At 45.0% G+C, this 25,317-nt stretch overlaps 1 protein-coding gene across 4 annotated transcripts in view; it reads right to left on the bottom strand.

Annotated features, from left to right (window-relative positions):
- Positions 1–12,907, bottom strand: part of pigg (phosphatidylinositol glycan anchor biosynthesis class G (EMM blood group)) — a 76,695-nt gene extending 63,788 nt beyond the window's left edge. For 2 of the 4 annotated variants that reach the window (XM_029251909.1, XM_018759687.2), the window contains exons 1-2: positions 10,783–11,366; positions 9,439–9,644 (exon numbers count right to left, since the gene is read on the bottom strand). In XM_029251909.1, the coding sequence (XP_029107742.1) occupies positions 9,439–9,644; positions 10,783–10,939 (363 nt within the window). In that variant the 5' untranslated portion in view covers positions 10,940–11,366. Of the gene's footprint in view, positions 1–9,438; positions 9,645–10,363; positions 10,416–10,782; positions 11,367–12,888 lie in introns of those variants that run through there. The other 2 variants (XM_029251910.1, XM_018759686.2) reach the window with 2 other exon arrangements.
- Between the last annotated feature and the right edge of the window lie 12,410 nt (positions 12,908–25,317).

Consider the following 25,317-nt stretch of genomic DNA (forward strand, 5'->3'; position numbering starts at 1 on the left):
AGGTGAGGAAAAAAAAATTTGTGCCGACGACTGATAACCTATAAACACGCAACATTACTCATCTTGTTATTGATCACCAAAACGTAAGGAACACCACATATGAGCAGTAAACACCGTGGAAATGAGCTGACAAAAGGTCATTTCACATTCCTGTTGTACTTGGGTAGGCTACAGAAATTAAGGAGGAGACGAAGTTTCCTTCATTAAATTAAAAATGAATGAATGAATGAATAAATAAATAAATGTTGAATTTGTATGTAGTTCGCCGGCTTAAGCTACATACAAGTCCAGACTCTCAAAAAAAAAAAAAAAAAAAAAAAAAAATTTAAATGCGAAAAAAGATGAACGGGGGGTGCGGTGGCGCAGTGGGTTGGACCACAGTCCTGCTCTCCGGTAGGTCTGGGGTTCGAGTCCCGCTTGGGGTGCCTTGCGGCGGACTGGCGTCCCGTCCTGGGTGTGTCCCCTTCCCCCTCCGGCCTTACGCCCTGTGTTGCCGGGTAGGCTCCGGTTCCCCGCGACCCTGTATGGGACAAGCGGTTCTGAAAATGAAAATGTGTGAAAAAAGATCACATGGATTCTGAAATTTCAGGTAATATGTGGAAATCTCTTCTGGGAGACAAGAAAAAGATGAAAAGTCAGGGGCGACTACATTTGTCCTTTTGCTGCAACAAACACAAATCAGTGTGTATGCAGGACGTTTCCCTCCCAGCCGTGCAGCTCATTCACTTGACTGAACCATTTAACCTCTTTTCTGGCTTCTCTGAGCTGTAAGGAGAGCCAGAAAACCTCAGGGACTTTGATCTCCGGGACCATAACTGAACATCTCCATCACAGAAAAGTAACCCGCAAAGCTTAAAACCGAAGGTCCGAATCAGAGGCTAGGCTGACACTGCACATTATTTCGATCTCCCACCCCAAACGCGGTTAAAGGCACGGGATGCTGCGCAAAAGCCCACATCGACATCGACATGTCAGCAAAAAAAAAAAAGCATCATAAATCACTGAAGGACAGAGCACCATGCTAATCAGATGCACATCGGAAAAACAACAGCAGGCCCCAAATGTAGTAATTAAACTAAATCTCAGCGCTGTTCCCTTGCACCGCTTTCCTGGAATGGGGAAGAGGAAGAACCAGAAGATGCAGAAGATACCAGTCAGAGGTCCAAGATGAACGTGCCTGCTGCGTATATTGTGAGAAATACCATGTGTTGCCGCCGAGAGCCGAGATCAATCTGACGGAGATTAAAAACCACCGCATATGTAAAGACCCTCAATTTCTGGGTGCAAAGAGACGCTGCATGATAGCGGCAGGAGGAAATCGGAGTGACAGCGCGTCTGTGGTGTTGGAGGGGCGTCCGTAAGCAGCCCACAGCGCACCGATTTCACGCGTTACGTCCCAGCAGATGTAGGAGCTGTGGTGACACAGCCAAAGGAGGAGGAGGAGGAGGAGGACCATTCTGGCTCGGACCCGATGCACCGGGGGGCTGGTTGCACCTCCGCTGCTTCTCGCTCCCCACACGTGTACGCGCTGCAGCAGCCGTGTAATTACAGCTGTATGTGCCCGGTGCGCCGTCCTGAGGCAATTACCGCGGGGTCAAGGCGGAGCGGCGCACACATATCAAACCGTGGGATGAAGCGGGATTTTCCCAGCCACTTGTTTATTTATTTATCTGCTCGCTTTAATTAATGCTGATCGCAGCTCTGCCAGCCGCCGCCATGAGGGAGGGACTGAGAAAGGGTGGCGTAAACAAAACTCAGTAAACAGAGCGAAGCCCTGTTTACAACCCTGCGGTGCCTCCGTAACCGATGACAACAGTGCAGTTTGGCCACTTAACGAGATGAAGATGATTGTGGAGGACCGCTCTTTGTGGGTCGTGACCCAAAGGTGACCCGAGAACGACCAAGAGCACAAATTTTCTCTGACTCAGTAGGTCCCTCTGAGCCCTTTTGGCCTGGGAATGGCGTTCCTCCCTGACAGTGGCACCCCGTTTAGGATTCTCCGTAAGGCCCTGTCACTGTGTTCCTTCTTCCATCATTTTTACATGATGACTGACTTTGTGCGCCGAGTTTTAGCTCGACATTTAATGGCTCCGTACTCAACTCCCAGCAGCAACAAACTAAGAAACTCAAAGCCGTATGATTCTTTAGTGAGCGGAATATCAATTAAAAGGCCATAAATAAAAAAATAAAAATAAAGAGATCATGTGGTATCACTCCCGATTCAAGCTAGAGCAGGAATGAGACACGTGCGAGGAACCCACACACAGCTGGGGCGCCTGCAGGGCGTGGAGCTACAGGGCATCCGGACCAAACAAGGAGACGGTTCGATGGAAGGAGGAGGTCGTCTGCGATGCTCATGGGGAATCGTTAACGGCCCCGTCCGAATCGCAGGAGAGCAATCCCGCCGATGGAGGAAGAGCGGGGAAAACACCGAAACCGTCGGAGCCTGAGCGCTGGAATTAGTCCTTGTTTGCCGAGACAGATTAGACAGATTTAGCCACGCTCGGGAGCTTTAAGTGCGTGCACGCCTGTGCGTATCAAGAAATTGCTGTCTTGCAGGTAACACGGCGACAGTTGCCATGGCGATCCTTCTAAGTCACTGCAAGGAAACAGAGGTGACATGGCACGGCCAGCAGGGGACGCCTGCCCAGGGTCGGCTCTGGTGCGTCGCTTTTCCAGGAGAGAGGCGCAAATAACGGAACGTGAAAGGGGCACATGTGCGCATCTGTGCATGGTGATCACGGGTGTCGGTGCACATGCTCCCTCACGGCAAGATGCGAGGGCCCCCTAGAGGACACCAACAGAAGCACAACCCTTCCAAATATTTAAATAAATAAATAAACCTTACATTTATATAGAATATTTTTTTAAACATTCAGTTTTTTTTTTGGTTAGAGAAGCCGAACAATGACACGCAGATAAAATTGCTCCCAGAATCCAAAAAAACCTTGAGAATTTAAGTATATGACTGTGAAAAGAGCTTAATGATTTTGTTTAATTACTACATTCAGCAATTTGTTTCAAGATAATTCGTGAAACGTTCAGATTATACATTATTTTGCAGACACATTTGAGATAATAAACATGATAATGTGTAACTGCTCTCTTTCATTTGTTTCTAAGCCATTATTTGCTGGGATTTTCTGTTTTCTTCATATTTAATTTAACAAAACAACAAATGTCGGGAGGGGAAAAAAAAACCTAAACTGTACGAACACTACAGGATGAGCCTAGTTGTGTGGCCCTGTTTAAGTGACAGTGATTTACTGGAAGGAGCAGCTGAGCTCCAGTTCGGACCGTAACACGGGCCCAACGGACGGTGCTGCGGGGGGAAGGCGGTTCGGCTGAACAAAGCGAGCGAGTTTCCACAAACTGTGCGTTGTGGCGCCCGGAGAACGTGGTGCGATACATTAGAGGGCTGGATAGGCTGCGCTGTTGCGCTCATACTGACGGCTCCTTGGCCAGAAGCAACAAGTGTGGCGCAAAGCTCAGTGGCGCCACCTCTCGTTGTGACGAAGCGCATCCTGCTGGGAAAAAGGACGCGATGAAAAATGTAGCAGTTGCGCCCGCGGCCCGCCTCGCTACGAGTAATTTCCCACTTCACGGAGGACAAACGACATCCCGTAACGCAGAAATTAATGCGTTTCTCCAGACTGCGGTGCCGCTCTTTGCCCGCAATACTCTAGTTAATGACGTGTGGGAGGAATTTCGATCCCGATTCCAACAACAAATGCAAATGAACTAAGGACCAACGACGTGTCTCTATTCATCTCGTGGTGGGACCGCATCTGCGAATCAACCTTTTAGAGCTTTAAAAAAGCTTTGCTTAAAATAATAATAATAATAATAATAATAATAATAATAATAATAATAAACTCACCGTCGCTTATAAATGTTATTATTTACATGCTCAGATGTGGCTTCTACACAAGTGTCAGCTGAGCTGCTGTGTATACAGGGTGATGCGTTTATTATTGAAGCATTTCAGCGCAGCGTCTCTTGGGATTTGAACCTACAGTCAGGTAGGACTATATGGCTCAGAAAACACCACTAACATTCCGATGTGTTTATTATTTGTGTGTGTATTATATTATGTTATATTATGTATTAATTTACCCTGTACCCATTCAGGGTAAACACCTTGATCAAGAGATCAAGGCTACAGTTGCAGTTGGTGGGATTTGAGCCCAATTCTTGCACTGGGAGAACCGAGACCCAGAGAAACTACATCGACGGGCTCGGCTGGTACTGTTCGGTTTGCCTCCGTACTTCGGGGCTTCGACCAAGACACGGCGAACCCCCCCCCAACCCCCTGGTACAACGAGGCAGACGCGGGCGATGAGAACAGAAAAGCGAAGGTGGCCTCAGCGCATTAGCGCATTTCACAGTAATCAACACGTTCGTTTTTGGGACAAATTCTACATGTTTAACAGAAGTGACAGCAACTCGAAGTCGCACATCATTCGAGCACGACGAGCGCGTGAAAGCGAGGACAGAATTCCGCTGCCAACGAGTTTGGTTCCATTCTAGGCAGAGGCGCCCCCCCGCCCGGGTCAGGAGATTGGAGTGTGTGTCAGGGAAACACACACCTGCGAATGAATGAATGAATGAATGAATGAATGAATGAATGAATGAATGGCAGCGCAACTTCTTTTCTCTCATAGACACACACCATCGCGGAGAGAAACATCTATGACTAATAAGGGGGATGGATGGGGTGAATGGCTACGGAAGACGCGCGCGCCACACCGCATCCCGCCCCCACAGCTCTGTCCGCTGCCGCGTGGCCATTTCCTTCCAGGACAGCGAGTAGCGCTGGTGCCGCTGGTTCCGTGCATCTCCTGGGCTGTGGGTCCGACGCAGGTTCGAATTGGGCTCAGTCTCTGTGTAGTTTACATGTTAGCTCCGTGTTTGCGTGGGCTTCCTCTTGCAGTCCAAAGACGCACGCTTCAGAGGAATTAGTGACTGCATTGTGTGGGAACACAATTTCACTAAACTAACCCTTAAGTATCTTTTCAAGAATCATTAAGCTTTTTATTCCATGGCACGTGAATCGTTATTTTTTGCTCTTTTGTTTTATGGATATGTTTAGGGCTGTAAAAGGTAGGTGCAGGTTGTGTGTGTGTGTGTGTGTGTATAAAGCCCCCCAGCAAGAGGGTATAATTAACTGGTGTGACCAAGGTGCTTCTGGAACTTGTCACCCATCTACCCTGACTCAACATCTAGAAAGAAGTGCTGTGCAATCAATACTGCTGGAGTCCCAGCCTCCACGAAGTGGGATTCATCACCACCTCGCTTCTTTAACCCAGAAACTGCCTGTAGTGTGTGTCTGTGTGATTGTGTCCCTGTGATGGACTATGGTCCTGTCAGTGGTGTACCCTGCCTCATGCCCTACGCTTCCAGGACAGGCTCTGGACCACCGAGACCCCGTATCAAACAAGCGATTATTGATAACGGATTGATGGGATTTCCTGCTACGTGAAATTCAGTTACTCCACTATACAAACAGACACAACTCCTGATGAAATCATCTTCTAAGACGGATGAAATTCACAGAGCAACTTTATTAACCTCAGCAAAACCCTGGAATCTGATGGACTCTGAGCACAGAGTCCCTGTCAGAAGTGAGAAACCTGGCTGCCGCCACCCCGATTCCGAATCACAGCTCGGTGTGAAGCCCTACTTCGCATGATGCTGAGCTGCATTCCATGTACCTGTCAGCACAGCTCCATCTTAGGCTGAGTGTGTGACTGATAACATTGAGACACACTGCGGATGGTCCAGTGTGTCACTGGAACAGCAAACCCATGATCTGAGCTCTCCTAAGGACTACGGTGCACCACATGAAGCACATGGAGATTCTCCTTTCTCAGAAGACACAACTCGGGTTTTCTTTCTTAAGTTTTTAAAATTTGCCAAACCAGCCTGAAGTTACACCCCGGCATCAGTTCCAGCTGAAAGATAAATCTGGTGGCAGCTGCAGACTGGAAGGAGAGCGAAACTTTTTAATTATCGCTGCATGCCCGGCACCAGTGACAGCACGTGGCAAGGAAACAAGAGATGGGAAGCTTTGCGACCGCGAGGCAGTGGGCCGAGGCCTCCATGCTCTGGTGTCCCCCAGGGGCTCGTGGGAAGAGAGTGTTTGTGCAAATCCTGCTTGTTGACTGCACATGCCACCGTCTCCCATAATCCCCCCAGGGCCCCACACTGAACTGCAGTGCACGACACAGCTGCGACACCGAGACTGAGCTGACAGGTACCTTGTGCCAGGCACTGATTTACCTGATTTAATGTCTGGCAGGCACTTTAATATATTTTATTTATTTTTGTTACAAAAGGGAGTGCTTTAAGGATGAGCTGGGGAGTGCTGGTGCCTTGCAGCTCCTGGGCTGTGGGTTTGAATCTGTCTCTGGTTCGAATCAGACACTGGCTCATGTCTGCAAGGCGCTTGCATGCTCTCCCTGTATCTGCATGCTTTCTCCTGGTGTTCTTGTTTCCTGCCACAGTCCAAAGATATGTTTTAGCTGAACTGGTGATTCTAAATTGCCCTTTCTGTGTGTGTGTGTAAATTAAAGTGTGTGTGCGCGATTGCCCTGTAATAGACTGGCATCCCGTGCATTGTGTACCCTGCTTCATGTCCTATGCTTCTGGGATAGACTCTGGACCACTGCAACCCTGTATTGACCAGTGGGAATGGATAACAAATGGATGGGTGATCTAAATATGGCTTTTGAGGCTCAGCTACGAATCACATCGCAACCGCAAGCAAAGAGTGGTATAGTGGGAGGCTCCATCTCCCAGCCCAAAATCCTCTTCCCAGCAGCAGCGCTAAGCAGAGTGCTGGAAGAGCTCACCCTCTGTTTCAACTCTTAAGACAGAATAAAGCAAATTCCCCATTTTCCCTCAAAAGACAGGGGGAGGGTTCCTGAAGTTAGCCATCAAGGCTGAGCATCCCCAGGCTGTGCCCACCAAATTCAAATTCAGCAGGATTTATGACAACACAGGTTGGAGGTTCGACCACAGATCTGTCTGAAGAAGTATTTCATTACATATTTGTGCAGGAGTGAGGCTGGGGGTGGCCCTCGAGCAGGATGTTTTTCTGTAGGCACTGAAATTGACATTCTGTGCTAAAGAGGAGCGGCACCAAGAGAACGTCAGCGCTGCACTCACCACCTCATGCATTAAACAGCATAGTGGAACCTGGAGCGCCGGAGAGGGGCCAATCAGAGAGTGGCAGGCCCACACCGCAGTAAACGATACCCCGCCTTCAGGGACTGGCAACTGCGGGGCAGTCCAGCCCTGCATACAACACAAAGAATGCACCCAATGAAAAATTTACTCTACTCTCCTCAGTTGGTTTCCTTCTTTCTTCACAAGCTCCAAAGCGCTGTTTCTCAAGACTGCTGTCTATCAGGCAGCCAAGAGCCACTTCCCCACCCTGCTGTTCTGAAGGTGCAGCTTTGCTTCCTGGGGATACCGATGTGGGTTAGTTGGTCCTGCCGTGCAGTTCCAGTGCTCTAGACTCCCTGAGAAAGAGGCCTGTACTGCCCCCTGCTGGCAGGTAAAAAGGAACATCACGGTACAACTCCAAAGTCATCACTGAACTGCCGAGACTCAGTGGGCTGAACAAAGTGTAGCTGAAAAATAACATCTTATGGAAGATGCAGGAAATATGGGTTTCAGTTACTAAATTATATTTTTTTTGTGGACAATATGACATTCTTTTGCATAAAATGGTACAGTAATTGCCAGTGAGAAATGTTTAAAAATCAGAACACTTTGAGGATTAAATTATTCTCTCCTCTTAAGATAAAAAAAGATTACACTGCTCTTTCCACCGTACAGATAAGAGTAAAACATGTCCTCCAATGTATCCAGAAAGTGAAGCATATCTGATCCGCCAACATTCCCGAGTTGAGTAAATGCGATTAAAGTAGATGGAGGAATGTTTGCCTCAGCGAGGCTAAGACGCTACAGTGCCCAAAGTCACATTTAGACGCAGCCGCCACGGCCTCCTTGACTCAGCTAGAAGTTCATTTTTACAGACACTGACTTTCATCAGATAAATGGCACAAAAATCTTTGGTTAAGCAGAGAAAGAATTAGCACTTCAACACACATTCTTGACCCTGAACAGCCCCAAACACACTGAGTTATGAAGTGGACAGATACCTTTTCACTCTAGTTCTTTATGCTTGAGGACCAGCATCCTCCCTAAAGCTATTTTTAATGTTTAGCTCATGCAATTTACATCTAAAACAGTGTTGTACAATACACATATATTCCAGTATATACTTTACTCAAGGGGACTACAACAAGTTCCCATCTAGGACTTGAACCAGAAATGTCAGGTTTCAGTTCTGTGTGCTTAACTTCAGCTGTGTGTCAATACCTAGTTGAAAAATACGAAGAAAGAACATTTAACCCCTCCCAAAAAATTAATAAAGTAAAAACCACAATACAGTCAAATGAACTTTTGTTCTTTTTTAAAGACAAGTAGAGGCTGGAAAATGTTTTAGCAGCACAAAAATTATCTGTTGACTGCCACAAAATGCATTTTCCGTGAGGGGAGAATCTGCACAGAAAACATCCACTGCTTCTCGTTTACAATAAGGCAACATTGCCACCTGCCCAAAGTGCTCGCCACGAACACAGAACCACATGGAACCATGGCCTGCTGAGGAGAAAGGAAAGGGTGCCACCAGCGTGACAGAATGGGAAAATGCCAGCACCATCCCAGAATCCCCTGAAACTCCTAATATACTCAGGAATCACAGCATTACACCACTGACTGGCAGTGGTGTAATGCTGTGATGCACAACAGGAGAGACAGACATAACTTTTCAATATGAACAATGGCTTCTCAACCTCGTCAAGTGTCACGCCGAGAATATTTACCATTTGCTTTATATTGTGGCAACAACAGGAAAAGTCCCAACGGACACTACTGGGGCAATCTGAAGTCGGACGTGGAGATGGTACGCTAATTTGTTAATTGTGATACAATAATGGCTCAACGTTCTCTTTACAGAGCATAAAAAAACTGAACATTTTGGAGAGGTGAGTAACAAAAGAGAACAGCTAAAAAAGACAGTGCACATATGAGGAGAAAAGCAGGAAGCATAGCGGTTAAGAGAATGGCCTTGAAACTCGAAGGTTGCCTTTGCAAGCCCCACTACCTGCCACCACTGTAGCACCCTTAAGCACAGTACACACAACAAATTGCTCCAATAAGAATATTCACATGCATTAAAGGATGAAATGTTCTGAAATTCTTTTGAGAGAAGTATCAGCTGAACAAACAACAACTAATGTGTACAATGCAGGACCTTCCTAAGAGCCCGAAAGATCACTGGAGTTCAGTTAGAGTGACCCTCACTGGACAAGTACAAAGATGCACTGCTGGACCAGCTGTCTTCTGTGGCATGTGCGCTCTCACCTTAATGCGAGGCATTGTGACAGTGGGAGGCCTCACTCTGGCCATAAAGCTCAGTGATGATCCTCGCTCGATGACATGACGGGTGTAAGGCATGAACTGGCGTCCCTTGGTGCCAAACACGAAGTCCTCTCGCAGAGCATCGATCAGCACAATCACGACCCGCTTAAACAATGGTGGCGGGACCTTGGACGTATTGGGCCCATTTCCTGTAAAAATAAATACATATGCACATACTTCACTTCTGAAGCAACAAAATGTCAACAGAATTTAGATTGCAAAAAAAAACAAATAAAATGTATCACTTGGAATCTTAAAAACAAAGATCAGGCAAAAATAATTGAAAAAGAGATAAAAATGTCTTACAATAAGAGATAAAGAATTTACAGAGAACCCAACAGACTGAAATTTAGGTTGAAATTATTAATCCAAGACTGTTCTGAAAAGTAGCAGTCTGGCCTACTACTTTTGTAGCTTGTCACTTTAAAATAAAACAGAATTTAGCAGTAAGGAAGCCCTTGTAATTTCACATTTGGAGAAAACATAAACTAAAGATGCTGCTGAAGCCGAGAAAACAATCAGGTGACATGTGTGATACTGCATCTGTGTTCTATGACATCCTTTTGATGAAACAAATACTTGTAAATAGGACATGACAAATACAGCTAAATTTGTAAAGCCTCATTAATCACTCAGATACACCTTATTTCCATACAATTTAAAGGCTTAACAAGCAGATCACAAAGTTTACTCAGCTCCACTTTGAAAAGAGAGCACTTACTGACAGATGTCACTTCACTCACGCATTCAAAATATGACTTCTTTAATTACCTGTTACATTACACTCCAGTCTTAGACCAGATTACCCTCAAATTAGCTCTGATTCATTCATTTATTCATGTATATTCTGAGATACACCATTATTCACCTGTTGAGAACTCCATTTTGAGGAGAGAGCTTTGGCCGGGTCTCGCTCTCTGGCGGGTCTTGGGTTCGAGTCCCGCTTGGGGTGCCTTGCGGCAGACTGGCGTCCCGTCCCGAGTGTGTCCCCTCCCCCCCCAGCCTCATGCCCTGTGTTACAGGGTTAGGTTCCGGGACAAGCGGTTTCGGACAGTGTGTGCGTGTGCTTACTGACAGATGTCACCTCATTACTCAAGGCTCTGCTCTGGGATCAGAGTTCCCTGCTGGATTCATCCTCATGCCCCCATCCACTCATCCATTTACCAGGACACAACTCATTAATACTCAGCTGTTCGAGGCTCCACTTGAAGACCAGAGCTCACCCTACTCTGTGACTCCATCCACGCACCATCCATCCATCCATCCATTCAAATCATGATTTCTCACCTGATGATAAAGGCTCTGCCGGTAGATCGGACAGTTTACTTTTGGACGTGAAGGAGGACTTGACGGGCACCGGGAAAAAGCCTCTGAGGAACAGGGCGATGCCACAAACTTCCAAGAGGAGGCAGAGGGAGGCGAACACCGACGACCGGACCTTCATTTTAAAGACCTGTCAAAACGGTTCCTTTTTTTCTGACAGACAAGAAAAGCGTTCTGTCGTCATCTAATTTAGCCAAAAGAGACAATTAATTAGCCACTAGCTGACTAAACGTCATGTCCAGAATATACCTATGACATGTTTCATTTCCAACAACACAGAAAATTCACGAGTCAGACTGGATGCCTCAGTCAAGTCAAACTCTCAGCTCGCACACAGGGCTGTGTGTGGTGTTAGGAAGTTGCACGTTGGAAAACTAAAATAATGCACCGAGTTTTAGAAACCCTTGCGTACTCCTTCACGGCAGTGCGACGCGAACTGTTTACTCAGTCGTTACAAAAGTCAATTTAAAAAAAAAAAAAAAAAAGTAGTTAAAAAAAGAGATACAATTCCAAGTAGAGACTTCCGGGTTCAGCGCGACTACGGATCGTCAGAGGGTCCAATCACAATTAAAGATACCGCGAATTTTTTTTAGGGATGTACTTCCGGGTTGACCATCGCTACGGATTGCCCGGAGGGTACAAACGTTTCTAAGGTGTCCATAGCGAATCTGCTCGATACTCCTTGTGGAAGGAAATGTTTCTCACGGTTTTCCAGAAATAATAACAGAGCTGTTCGTTCTTTGTTTCAGACAGAAGTTGCCACCTTACCTTATGTTACTGCAAATTGGAATACCTAACGAATGAGTGTCCCGAGAAAGTTTGGCTGCTGACTCAGTCAAATACTTTACTTAACAAACAGGTTAGGAAGTCTAAAATCATGCACAAATTCTACCCTGTAAAGCATTTTCTCAGAAAATTCAAGGATGGGATTGATGTTGGTTATTCTTTTTGTCGTCTGCACCAGAGACTGTGCCGCACCTCTTCTTCTTGGCACTGTCGCTATGGAAGATGTCTCTAAATTTATTATTGATAAACTGTGTAAGACGGATCTTCGCTTCGCATTATGAATATCATGTACTTTTGGATTATTACAGTTTGTACAGAGAAACAGGCATACATCATCACTTTATTAGTCATTTTTTAGCCAAATGCACAGGTCCAAATTCATTTGTTAATAAAAAAAAAACGATATTTCCCGTTTTTCTTCAAGAATTTAAGCATTAGCCTAATGCTTAGGCTACATAAACACTATCGAGGAGTGTAATAAGAAGGCCTTTAAGACGGTACATTATTGTATTATTTTTAAGGTGTTGATTGCAGCAACCATGTCTCTGGTTATTGGAGTGCTATGTATTTTTTGTTTCCCCCTGGTTAGGTTTGATTGTTCTAGATTTATCTTTCATGTAGTGTGAGTGTATGAATTGTTTATTAAATAATAATAATAATAGTATACAAAAACGTTTCTAAGGACGCGCACGTTCTGAAATGTACGGTCCGAGTACGCATTGTTTGTCACAGGACACAGAACACTACAATTGCCCTGGAGGCCACGAAATTTGGATGAACAGCCTAACAGGCGACTAGGATTGAATGATGTACTAAAAATGTTTCCCGGCGTTAATCACAAAACAAAACACAGGACACCCAATCGCAAAAAATAGATGACACAGATTGAATATCTGCGAATGCGTTTTGGTTTAATAGTAGGCCTCGATATAAACTGTGGCGTAAAACTAAAGATTTATTTTTTTTTTAATATTAAATAATCCTACATTTTTGTAACCCCTGTAACACCGTAATGCACAAATTTGAAGGTTTAGTCAAAATCTTTTGAATGCTTTTCACAAAGCGAGCTGTGCCCCCTAGTGGTTAAATAGCACTGGATACTTAAATATTACGTCTCACACTACAGATACTGAGGGCCATTCTCCTGTGTTAACCATGTTTGTTCAGTGCTATCAAGTAATAGATTAGATAGAAATGTCAAAAGATACTTTATTGACTTAAAAGGAAACGGCGCAAATAATTACATTTGAGAACCTCCTGAATAGATATTATATAATTAATTACCATTGATTAACTGTAGTGGTGTATCAGTCAGCAGCAGCATCCCCCGCTCACTAAAATATAAAGTTTTTGACTTATTTACACTTCTTCGCAGTTTGGGCTACTTTCCCCTAACAGAAAGTGTTTAAATGCAAGAGGCATAGTAGGTTATTTCATTTACAAGAGGAGTGTTAATAGCATAACCGCGGTTATTTCACTAACGTTAGCTACCGACATAGAACACAACATCACGTCCACCCTTGTATTTCTCCGCGCCTGCTTCATTTAAAAGGTCCACGTGTTCCCGCTGGTCACTTATTGCTGCCGCAAAAGATGCCTGAATTAAAATGTACAGTTCCGATCAAATAACTTACAAATCTTAACAAGAAACATTTTATCTGACCTAAAATATTACGTTGCAACGAATGCATACATGTCTGAACTATATTTCTAGATCGATGTTTTACTCGAACTTTGCATTTTTTTATTCAGGCAGAATACGAGCCACCCTCGGCACGCGCGGCTCTATTTCTCTGTCCTTTCGGTCACAATGGTAAAAGTACCAATACCACGGATTACAGATCTTCTCACTATTCTTACATCATTAATCTTAATTATTTATAGGCCTGGAAGAAAATATTGCATTTCACAGGCCGATTAGTTGCACTGCTGAGCTTCCTTTGACTGAAGAATTAGTATCTCAGTGACAGTGAAGTAGAAATTGCCTGGTCTTTGCATACATAGAATGTGTGTTCTTAAAAATTGTGTTGTTAGGAGGTTCCTTTTGATCTAACCTGCAACTGAAATGCTCTGTATTTAGTCTCAAAGACTGAACACCCTGCTTGGTTGCCTCGGTCGTGCTGTTATAATTGAATTAGGTGAAATAATTTGGTGATTTTTAAGACCTGGAGCCTGTCACTGTGGCACAAATCCTACAAGTGTGAGCATTCTTGAGGACCATCACAGAAGCATCATCTGGAAGTTCAACTAAATACACAGCATATTGAGGACTGGGTGCTGGTTTTTGACAGTGTTGTTCCTGCTCCGCAGCATCCAGTGCAGCTGAAGAGGAGCTGTCCAGGAGCGGTGGTGGTGTCTCTCTAGACATATGGATGGGGTTAACGGCTTCCCATCTGGCCTGAGCTGGGCCAACGGGTTCGCGGACCAGACGGTGGATTGTGTGCCCAGCAAACGCAAGAGGAGCTGCGTGCAGGGGGATGGAGCGCATGGCAGTAGTACACATGGAGATGGTGCACAGCAAGACCACAAAGCCTATCCCGTTCATCCGGCTCCAAACAAACACAGTAAGGGTTGGCCACCTGGAAGAAAGCAAAAAAGTCAGACGCAACTTGGGATATGTTATCCTTCAAATGAGCTTTAGATCTTTTTCTGCACAGTGCTTAAAAGTTGATCTGTAAAGATATATGTCTTGAAGATTTGTTGTTGTTTGAAAAGACATTCTCTTGAAGGGTCGGTCCAGCTGATGTATTGTAGTAGTTAAGGTCGTAGATATGTAACTGGGAGTGAACTGGTTCCAGTTCCTTAAGAGACTTTCATTTCTTTTGTGAAACATCCAGCTGGATTAAGTTTTGAGCTGCTTTGGATGTAAACTGAGCAGTGTTAGAATTGCTGTTTCATTTACAATTTTGCTGATCTTCTCTGTTACTCGAAGGGAGTTCCTTCATACCCATCGATGGCGATAAAGGGGTGTACTACTCAGAGCGCTGGGAGCCCAATGGGAGCACGCTTTACTTCCCGGTCACAGGGCGACGTCTGGTGAACATGGACAAATATGACCAGATCACCTTCGAGCAGGGATGCTTCTTCATCGGGGACGAGTCGGGCGGTTTCCGACAGAAGACAGAAGGTGGGGTTCATCATACATTCCTTCCCTTGGCATCTTTCACTGATCTGAGCAACATGCTGTATATTAATGTCTTAATTATACACTTTCCCAGAGCATAATACTTGTGGCAATAAGAAAATTCATTTGTGCCTGTGTTTAGGTCAGACTATACACTGTTGGCGATACAATGAACAAGAAAAGAAACTTTTCATTGCACTTTCTTACTTCTTTTCCAGCTTTCATGTGAGTAATAAACAAAGATATTTTCATCTTGGCCATGTGTTAAATAGCCATGTCTCCAATCAGCAGCCCAGAAGTGAATGGACCTACACACTTATATGCAATCACTCTACTGCTTTCCTTTTTCTCACTGCAGGTGTTCCAAGAGGTTGTCGGATCTCTAGGGGGGTTGTGAGGAGGCAGAGCAGCACTCGGTGACCCGAAACAGACTGCTGTGTCGACATGGTTCACTAGTCCTGTCCACTGCTGGAAAAGGGCAGACCAAATGAATCCTCAACATATCACTGTGCCTGAATTTGTACAGTTGGCTTGTTTTGTGGCATTTTATCAGCTGCCCAAATACTTTTAATCATTGAAGATCATAGAGAATATTGGTGGTCTTCGTAGCTCGGGTTGTTCACCGAGCTTGGCATTTAGGTTGCAAACGTTTCATCACCAGTCGAGGTGACATCATCAGCAAGTTGTGACTTGTACACTGATGATGTCACCTCGACTGGTGATGAAACGTTCGCAACCTAAATGTGAAGCTCGGCAAACAACCGAACACCTCAACTTTTAATCATTTTGTATATGTGAATTGTCTATATAGTTTTTTTTTCCAATCTGTATTTTGTTTTTAGAACACCATCCCTCTGCAGGGGTTACAAAAGAATGGAAAGGATCAACCACATGTGTGCAAGAAACATTCTATGGTCTTTACAAAACTCGAAGATCAATCACCCAGATATTACTACTGGGTTCATATTCTTAAAGTGGAACCTGAAGAAAATGCACTTCACTTGACATTCCTACTTTACAGTGTTCAATAGTAGGTATATTCTTTTTCCCAAAAGTGGGAGGTTGGCTGTTACTATTTTCTGTTTGTAGGTGTCCTGACATACAGTTAAATGAGGACACACAGCTTATAATAATCTCTAACTGTAAGCGTGTCACATGAAGACACATTTTTGGTCACCGGGGTGATGAGGGAATTCTTTATGTTGTATGGTATGAGGAAATGTTGGATTGTAGCTCTGTAGAACAATGGAGGAAAAATGTTTTTTGAAGAAGAGCTTTGAAAACGGCACCTTAACTATTTGAGAGAACTGTAAGCAGACGACCAATGGTACTGCTCTTTTACCGAGGAATTTAGTGTTATATTTACTGCTTTTTTCAAATACAATTAGGTATTCGAATTTTTGTCAGTTTTGATAAAGCTTTGGTTTTTGTACAGTTTTTTTGAACAATAAAGACTTTAAGCTCTATTAATGCAGCATCATTTTCTATGCTACAGCCACTTTAAAAGTTCAAGGAGTTTTCCAGACTTTGTTGGGTACGGCCATACAGCGTTACGGTTCTCCTCGTCACTCGGAAACGTTTGTTCAACATGAGGACAGTGTTTATAGAATGCTTTTCAAGCACAGCTGCAAGGTCAGCACAGCCTTTGAAACATAAATTAATTATTCTTCATGTGCATTTGGTATATAAAACTTATCCATTCACTGCTTTAACTGAACTTTTACTCTAAACTATTTAGACATAAGGTGTTAAAATCCCATTTCATCACACATTTAGTAACTGACAGATTGGACCTCATGTCCAGTGATTTATTATTATTATTTTTTTTTTATCTTAAATCCTTTAACTGTCAGGAATGACTATTTACATGTATTTATTGTTTCTCCTTATTACTTGTTCATTCTAAACTCAGAATAAACGCACTTGTAACAAGCCAGTCATGGCCATCTGTAGTATTATACTTAAACTGTTTTAAAATAAAGCCAAGCTTTATTTTATGTATGTGTGGGTTTTTTAAATTCTGATTTTATACATTTTACCCATTTATCAATCAAAGACCAACTAATCTGTATGATATTGAAGTTATAATGGTATAATTTTCACATCAACCTAAATCAAATAATTTGTTATTGAGCACAGATATATTGTTTTTTAAAATGCAGACTTGTTATATGTTTATTTGCCTACTATTTAATACATGTAAAATGTAAAGCTCTGAATTAACTTACATCCGTGGGCCCTGTCTAGGAGTCAGCAAATTACATGTCGTGCTAATGACAGACAGGTATGTAGATATTGTTAAAGGTGAGATATGTGTTGAGAAAACAAATCCATTTTCCAGAGTCAATATACAAACACGATTGATGACATTTTGCATGACTGATCAGTACTGATACACTTACGTGAGTGATGGTCCTTCATAACTAATCGCAGTCAACTTGCGACCAGGGGAGTCTGCTCAGCCTAACCGGCCGCAACTGGTTTGAGCACATCCTGTGCGAACACCGAACGGGCATCTCACCGGCATCTCACCAGCTCCTGGACTCCACACCTCCGTGTTGAACTCCCGTGGGGACGTTGACAAACAATGCCATTAAGCTCGGACTATTTTTTATTCTCAGCCTATGATAGCTTGATTATTAAACTTGGGCTCCGAAGCCGTGTAAGGTACAGAAATCAATCTGGAAAACAATTGTAGCATCATTTTGTGTCACCCTATTCCTCTGTCTTTCCCTTTTTTATTTGAGTTGCTTGAAACCAATTATTTTAGTCATTTGGGGAAAGGTACAGTTATAAACAAGCCATTTCCAGAAGTGTCCTTGCTGTTGTATGGTGGCCCTGAAGCTCAAACAAGCTAATAAAAAAGAGTTTTAAAAGTGAAAAACAGAGGGGGGAAACAGATTTTTTTGCTTTAAGTGAAAGAAAGTTTTTTAATAAAGAGTTCTGCCATTACCTCGGTCATGTGGCTATGCCTCGTGAGTAACAATTGCTAACACGGCATCTACCCCTGAAACATGGGCAGAACCACCATGATTACTGTGACTCACAAACCGTCGGGACCGAAGCCAAAATTCCAATCACTGGCTACTACACCTTCCCGTCCAAACTGAACTCAGACGAACAAACCCGACTGCAATGACTGCTGGCCATTACAATTACATTATTGCATCTATTCCTTTAGTTGGCGCTTTTCTCCAAAACAACTTTCGACGTTAAACTATCTATTAACCTTTTTATACAGCTGGGTAATTTTACTGTATCAATTCAGGGTAAGTGCCTTTTCCCTGGGGTACTACAGCAGGAGGTGGGATTCAATGCTGTGACCTTCTGATCTGAAGGTGGCAGCTCTAACCACTTCTTCACCAGCTGCCCTAGTTTAAAAATAATGAGATGCTTAGATGTCCTCAGTGACAAATACTAAAATGAAATGATGATAATAAATTATTAGTTACTATTATGAAGTGGTTTTGTTGCTTTTGCTCAATTGATGGTCATTAAAGTGCGGAACTCTGTAATGAGGGTAAAAGTGGTCATTGCGCAGTACGCGGCAGACAGAGGGATCTTTCGGTTCCGTAGGTACCGTGACTTGCGATGGTGCCGCACATCTGCCGTCACGACGTTGTGGGATCGCCGAATGAGGGTAATGGGATTAGTACCTGCTTCAGAGCAGATGGGACCCGGGGTGTCATTAAAGGCTGCAATGACTCCGAAAGGACAGCCAGGTTGGCGTCATCCCAAAGGAAGGCAAGGTCTGGAGGGCAAATTCACACCACCTCCTCCCTACCCAACTTCAGCTGTCTGGGCAACACACCAGCAGGGCCGCGAGGCACCTCGTCTCCTACCGTACCGACCAGGTGATGGTTCAGAGTTCCCTTCTCCAGACACAGCTGACCGATTAACCAAGGCTGCGGGTGCAAGTCCCACGGTGAGGGTCCAAATTGAGGAGGTGGATGGAGGGGGAGGGGGGGGGGGGGCGCTTTTCATCCTGATGGCAGACTCCCGGCACTGTTAAAATCTCGACGCTGATGCTCAAGTAGTGCTCGGCAGCACAGCATAACACGGGATGTTTTTGACCGGAAAAAAGAAGAAAAAGCAATTTGAGTTCAGAAGCTCGAACACCCACGGGGTCTAAATTACACAGCATGAAAGTCTTCACAGGTTCACGCTGCCACTGGAAATGTTTGTTATGATTCTTCAACGAGCTATTAAAAAAAAAAAAAAAAAAAAAAAAAAGCCAGCAGTGGACTTGAGCAAAATTCTGCAAATAACTAGAGATGCTGAATGGAGAACAGGGAAGAAAAGAAAGTTACCGCATTATTAGTTTCTGGCGTGAATATCTGGAAAGAAAAAACAATTAGTGTCTGCAGTCTGGCACTGTCAGAGCCCCGAGTGCGTGCGCTAAGCAGGCTCTGGGTACGAAGACCATTTTGGATGTGAGAAACAGCCCCCCTCTACCTGCCGACACCCTTCCCTCGAACCCCAAAGGCAGGAGAGGGGACCGCAGCACAGCAGCCGCAGAAAGTGTGCCTGGAAAAGCCTGGAAAAGCTCCATAAATGGGGCCAAATAAAGAGCTGGCAATGTCAATGCCGCTTGGTAAGTCAGAGCAACATGTATGCCAACGTTTATTAAGGGGATTTACTACAGTAGCTATGCGATGTGTGGGTTGAGTCCAACAGTCTGATCTAAATGATTTGCCTGGATTTGCGCTTCAATAGCCCCAATGCTAAAAGAGCTGCATTTTGGGGTTTTTTCATGCTACCATTGTTTCTCGTGTTGCCTCCCGCTGATAGAATCAGCACAAGTCTAGAGGCGAGAGCTCATGGTTAACATCAGAAATTGGAACGGTTACATTTACAGTTTTTCAGATGACAGACGTTTTTCTCCGACGTATAACTCAGAGCAAACAAAAATGCATTTGGCAACAGATGAAGCAGACGCAGCGTTAGATGTTAGACGCAGACACTCGGCTGCCTATAGAACTGAGTCTGGTAGGAAAGACAAAGATAATACGTGGTGCGATGCAGAATCAAGGAGCTGTCAAGGGATCAGGAGAGAAATGGGCCTGAAGGAGACTGGTTTTGAGAATCTTTTGGAATGCTGAAAGGATTCAGCAGCTCTGAGGGACAGATGGAATTTGTTCCGCTAAATCAGAGCCAAAACGTACAATATGCAAACTTTCAGTTTTGGATTCCGTGTCAGAGAGACCAGCAGGTGTCCTGAGATGGAAGAGCGTAGTTAGTGAGAGGATAAAGCTGACCGTGTTTTACACATGCAAAGGTTTTATAAGGATATGTGGACTTCACGTATACCCTCCAGCCTTTCGTTTTCCGCACGACTCAGAATGACACGTTATGGATACTGACTGTCATGTTTCATGCGGCGCAGAGGTGCACAGGATAGGGGATGATCCTAGAGGCGTTGTCAGAAAACTAGCGGAGGTCGCCGAGGAGCAGCCGCCGTCACGGGGAGAATCCGAAAACCGCGAGTCGAAGAACGGGCAATGGGTCGAGGGAGACGAAGACGATTAGGAGAGTCAGGAGGAGGGTCGAGGAACAGGAGCAAGGATGGGGAGGTCGGGAAAGGTAGGCAAAGCGATACGAGTAACGTGAGCGAGCAGTAAGGCCGAACGTGGTTCCGCGTTCGCCTGCGCTCCGTGCTTTCATTTTATGTGCCAGGCCCGTGATCAGCCGCAGGCGTTCCTCGTTGTGTCGAGGTGGAGGGCGTGACACTGACATGTCGCTTTGGCAAATCAAACTGGGAGTGATGGGATTATTACAAACTGAAGATGAAGGAGTTCTGACCCTCTGCTGTTCCAGAGCCGGCTGTGGGCACGACGACGATGGCGATTGGACAGAAGATGAGGCAGGTGAGATGTCCCGCTAAGCCTGGAAGCTCTCTGTCTGAGCTCAGCTGTCAAGCTACTCAGACCCATGGCGACGCCGGGCGTAACTGCTGCAGAAGATGGTCGGTGGAGCTGGGAGCCGCAGGGAAGCGCAAAACTCGCTTGGCTCTCAGGTTCCATCTTAGGACCGGAGACGCGCAACAGTGCGTGGGGTAAACGATTCGCCGTCCGAGATCGAACAAATTAGTTAAAGTCTTTTGCTTTGACAGCCATTTAGTAGGAGTACGTCGGGTGGACCTAATTTTTAATTGCCGAGTGATTTATGCTGAAGACGCGAGGCTCTTCCAATCCAAATAACGATTTCGGTTAAACGCCTTAATGCTGAATAAGAAGAAAAACAAGGTGTTCCCCTCCCACAACAGCTGAGCCACCCAGCTAATCACTTCCAATTTCTCAGCGGCTAGAACAAAAAAAATATGACCGTTGCTGTTTGTATCGGTCACGCTAATTTAAATAAAAAAAAGTAAATGTAAAAGTTGAATTTTTTTTCCTCTCCCTCCAGCACCTAGAAGAAGAAGTATCACTACCAAGACGGTTGGAAATTTACTTCCCTGTGCGCGAGAGGAAAGGAATTTCTTCATTCAGCGTGGCTTTCTTCAACATGGTAGTGAGGCTCGGAGGAGATAAGGCAGAGCGTCTAGGAGCTTCGCCAGAAGCCGGAATAAACCTTTGAGTAGCAACGCCACCTGTTTGTGTTGACAAAAAAGGGTGCCCAAAGGCTGGGTATTGCGTTCTGTATGTGTGTGCGTGTGTGTGTGTGCGCGTTAACCGTGGTGAATGCGGAGGGATCACCGAGAGCCCCGGACTGTGTCTAAGCGCACCGGCAGCTCACGGGCACGTTTATGCAAAACCGATGCAGGATTTTATATTCATCCTCGTGGGGTGACGGATAGGTCACTTCCTGCCTGAAGAAGTGATCATTATACATCAGAATGTTTTCCGAACTAATCACATAACACACATTCCCACGCTGACTTTGTGTGTTTTAAAAAAAATGCACAGACCGCCTCTGAAGGTGGGTTCTGATCAAACTGGGAAGCGAAGGCTGGAAAACTTTAATTAAAATGACAAATTTGCTCTTTCACCTTCTGATTCTGCTTTCATGTGTAAATGAGCAAACTGCTTTAATGCTTCAATATAATATTTTGGAAATTAACAGTAATGCACATCTGAAGTTCAAAAGAAATCATGAGGAACTCAGTTGTATTGAACCACTTGCCCCATTTTTTTCTTTTAAAACTGACAGCTATAGCTGTTACTTTTTGACTCCTGATGCCAATCCAGCCTGGTCTTCTCCTGTGGGCCCCTGACCTCTGGAAAAGACGCTACATATTCATGTACTGGGGGGCGTGGTGGTGCGGTGGGCTTGCCCAGGTCCCGCTTTCTGGTGGGTCTGGGGTTCGAGTCCTGCCTGGGGTGCCTTGAGGCGGAATGGCATCTCGTCCTGGGCGCGTCCCCTCCCCCTCCAGCCTTACGCCCCGTGTGCAGGGTTAGGCTCCGGTTCGCCGCGACCCCCCCTCGGGACAAGCGGTTTCAGACAATGTGGGTGTGTGTGATATCGATGTGCTTCCAGAAAAGTCAGTCATTTCAGCCTTCCATTGCCATACCTGTAACCATCTTGTTAAACGAAGTTTGTCCAGCGAAGAGACACCTATTTGGCATAGAATCTGATGAGAAGGTGTGTCTGAAGTTAGGTGATGCAGCTCTCACAACACGTGTCACTTCACACTCCTGTGATCAGCAGCATTCCGTTTGCATCAAGTGGACAGAACGGTCTCTGAAAGCAGCGCAGTCATACAAAAGGAGTGGCGTGCTGCCATCTTACACTCAAAATCCCCAGTAAAGAACCTTAGTGCAATTAACCAGAATCTTTTAAGTTCCATAAAACAGGAATAAGAAGTGCAAGGACATGTAACCAGAGAGCACAGTACCCCCCCCCCCCTCCCCCCCACCTACACCTCCGTGCTGCACCTTGGGTTATGAAGGCTCACTTGTCCTTATATTCCACAAAGCCACAAAGAAATAAAAACTGAGACCCAATTAATCAACTGCGCTGTAGGCCAAACAAATACTGCACCCCATTATTAAAAGAGCAATTAATGCATTTTTCAGTATTTTTTTCATTCATGCATGCTAAATAGTTTCTAAATTCAGAAACTGACCAAATATGTGCCGTTCTAGCGCTTCGTTACGGCAACGTCTCGGCGCAGGTTCCGCACTGCAGCTTCATCACCCCTGTAGACAAGAGATGAGTCATCAGGAGGTGGTTTCCAGCACTTCCGCTCTCTTTTTGCACTCGCAACCAAAGACACAAATAGTTAAACATAAGAGTGCCACATCACGGTCTGATAGCTTCCTACCAGCCGGAGCCCACGGACACGGTGGCCTGTCCCCACCCTGGCTTGGGTCCAAACCCATTTCCGTGAGCAGCGAAGAGGTTAGCGCATGCTGACGGCCCATTAATCTAAGAGGGTCCCTCTGGAGCGGCCTTCCCCCGATCCTGGTCCCCTCCCTCGTTCGGCCTCCGGGCCCGGTGGGACGGGGGGCCCATCCTCGGCCTTATCGACGGGAAGCGGGTGGATTCACCGGAGTGGTGACTGTAGGGATTGGGCTGTGAGCCTAGTCGTTCTGATATTCAGCACACGGTGTGGCCATGCGATCTCAGTGGCGGACACACTGATCAGTGTCCCCGTCTCCGTACGTCCACCCGGGCTGCATTCATCCATCACGTCAAGAACAGAAGCTCCACAGAAGTCTTATTTATTGGGTTTGCACTGGTTTTTGGGTTCTCTCTGTTTCTGGGGTTCTGACACTCAAGTGTTTTGTTCTGTTTTTTTCTCCCCCCCCTAACAGTTGAGTAATTTCTTTTTGTGTGATTTCTTTTTTTACAGCACTACAGAGACCATGACAGTTTATTCCCTTTCCTACCAGCGATGGCACTGATTCTTTCAAATTAAACCAACAGACAGACACTCGAGATTTTTAACTTGAAATAAAAAAAAACAGAAATGGTTGAAAACAACAAATTCTTCACAAAGACACGCTGCAATTACCCTGAGTTGTGAATAAATAGAATAAATATTACATTTACAATTTTATCGACACTTTTTTTCAAATACCCTGTTTTACCATGTGGTTCCCCTTTGTGCATGTGCTGCTCTCGCAGTATATATGCAAAATAAAATATGAAATGCGAACTGAATCTTAAGGAGGTGGGAAGTGACACACACCTGCCCAACTTGTCGAAATGTTAATGTAATCACTGTTTCTGTGGGCGGCCACTTTCAGCCTCGCAATTGACCTGCCGCTATTTTAAGCTCGTTTCCCAGCACCATCGAGCGCTCTGACTGCGACTCGCCGGCAGCACCGTGGTCAGCCGACAAAGAGCGCCTTGTCAACGAACTTGAGCCTCCTGCCATAACGCCAGATTATGAGAGACAGGCCAATTATAGCTAGTTTATTCTGAGTTTCAGGTGTGAACCGAACGTTTCGCGATTTAGAAACAAATACACCCGATATAGGCCCTTTCTCGTTTCCGCTGATCGGGAAAAAATACATACGCTACGTACGTTGCAATGTTCTGTTCTTCAAAAAAGATACTTTGCCAAACCCCTGCATCAATCCATTTGAGTGGCTCAGGTCGTCCTTGTTATTTTATATTAATCCATCGATTTACTTTATGAAGTCAAGGTTCTTTCTGTCCCCCAGTGCTCCCCCGTGAGCTCATCAACAAGTGAAGCGAAATTGCTTCAAGAGGTGAATTATATTTATTGTGCTCAAGCCTTCTTCCCCCCCAGCTAATGGGTAAACCTTCCTTCTCTTCCATCTCCAAGGAATATCAGGGCTGCAGATCCGGCAGAGATGCTGAGCTTTAACTTCGCAGAACTTGCTTTTTTCCCCTTTCTTAGTCTAAAAACCTAGTGTTAGGAGGAGGCTTTTCTGCTTTGACCTGCTGCCATGTGTCAGCTGGGTCACACACAAATAACAGCTGCTAAAAGCTCCCAGAAGGCGCATGTGGGTCAAAGCACTTTTTACCTTGTACTGACAGATCCCTGTAAGTCTCCTTCGACAAAGGCATCAACTAAATAAATAAATAACACAGTGCCAGTCAAAAGTTTGAGTATGCTTGGGCAACACCGAAATGGGAATAATTGGACGGAAGAGTGAGTGCAAAGCAACGCAAGTGTCCTACATGTATGGGATCTGCTGCAGAAGAGCTGGGAAGACATGGCACCTCATTTCCACATCAAAGTTGCTCACCAAAAGTATCATGAATTTAAAAAAAAAAAGTATTAATTTACATTGCATTAAGTGTACTCAGAGTTTTGACTGCTACTACAGCCCCCATCTTAATACCTGGTGACCTGGGTTATGTATTGGATGTTCTGTGGTTTTCATCCATTACTGCGTTCCTGCACGGATGTTGTGTCCTGGGTTGTGACTCTGATCGCACAGATGCGCAGAGTTCACCGTCCAGCTCACGTTCAACCTTGACGGAATTATTTGTGACCTTCGGTCAAGTGAACTACTTCACTTGAATATCGATGGCAGTCTTGTTAGCCCCATAAAAATTTCTGTCTCAGTTTCTCTCTTATCTGCTAAATACCAAGTCTAAGCTATCTTTCTGTCTCAGTGGATTAAAAAAAAGAGGAATAATTGACTGCTGGAAAGCAAACCGTGTGCATC

This window comes from Scleropages formosus, chromosome 5 (genome assembly GCF_900964775.1).
Source record: "Scleropages formosus chromosome 5, fSclFor1.1, whole genome shotgun sequence".
In the NCBI taxonomy this organism is placed as follows: Eukaryota; Metazoa; Chordata; class Actinopteri; order Osteoglossiformes; family Osteoglossidae; genus Scleropages; species Scleropages formosus.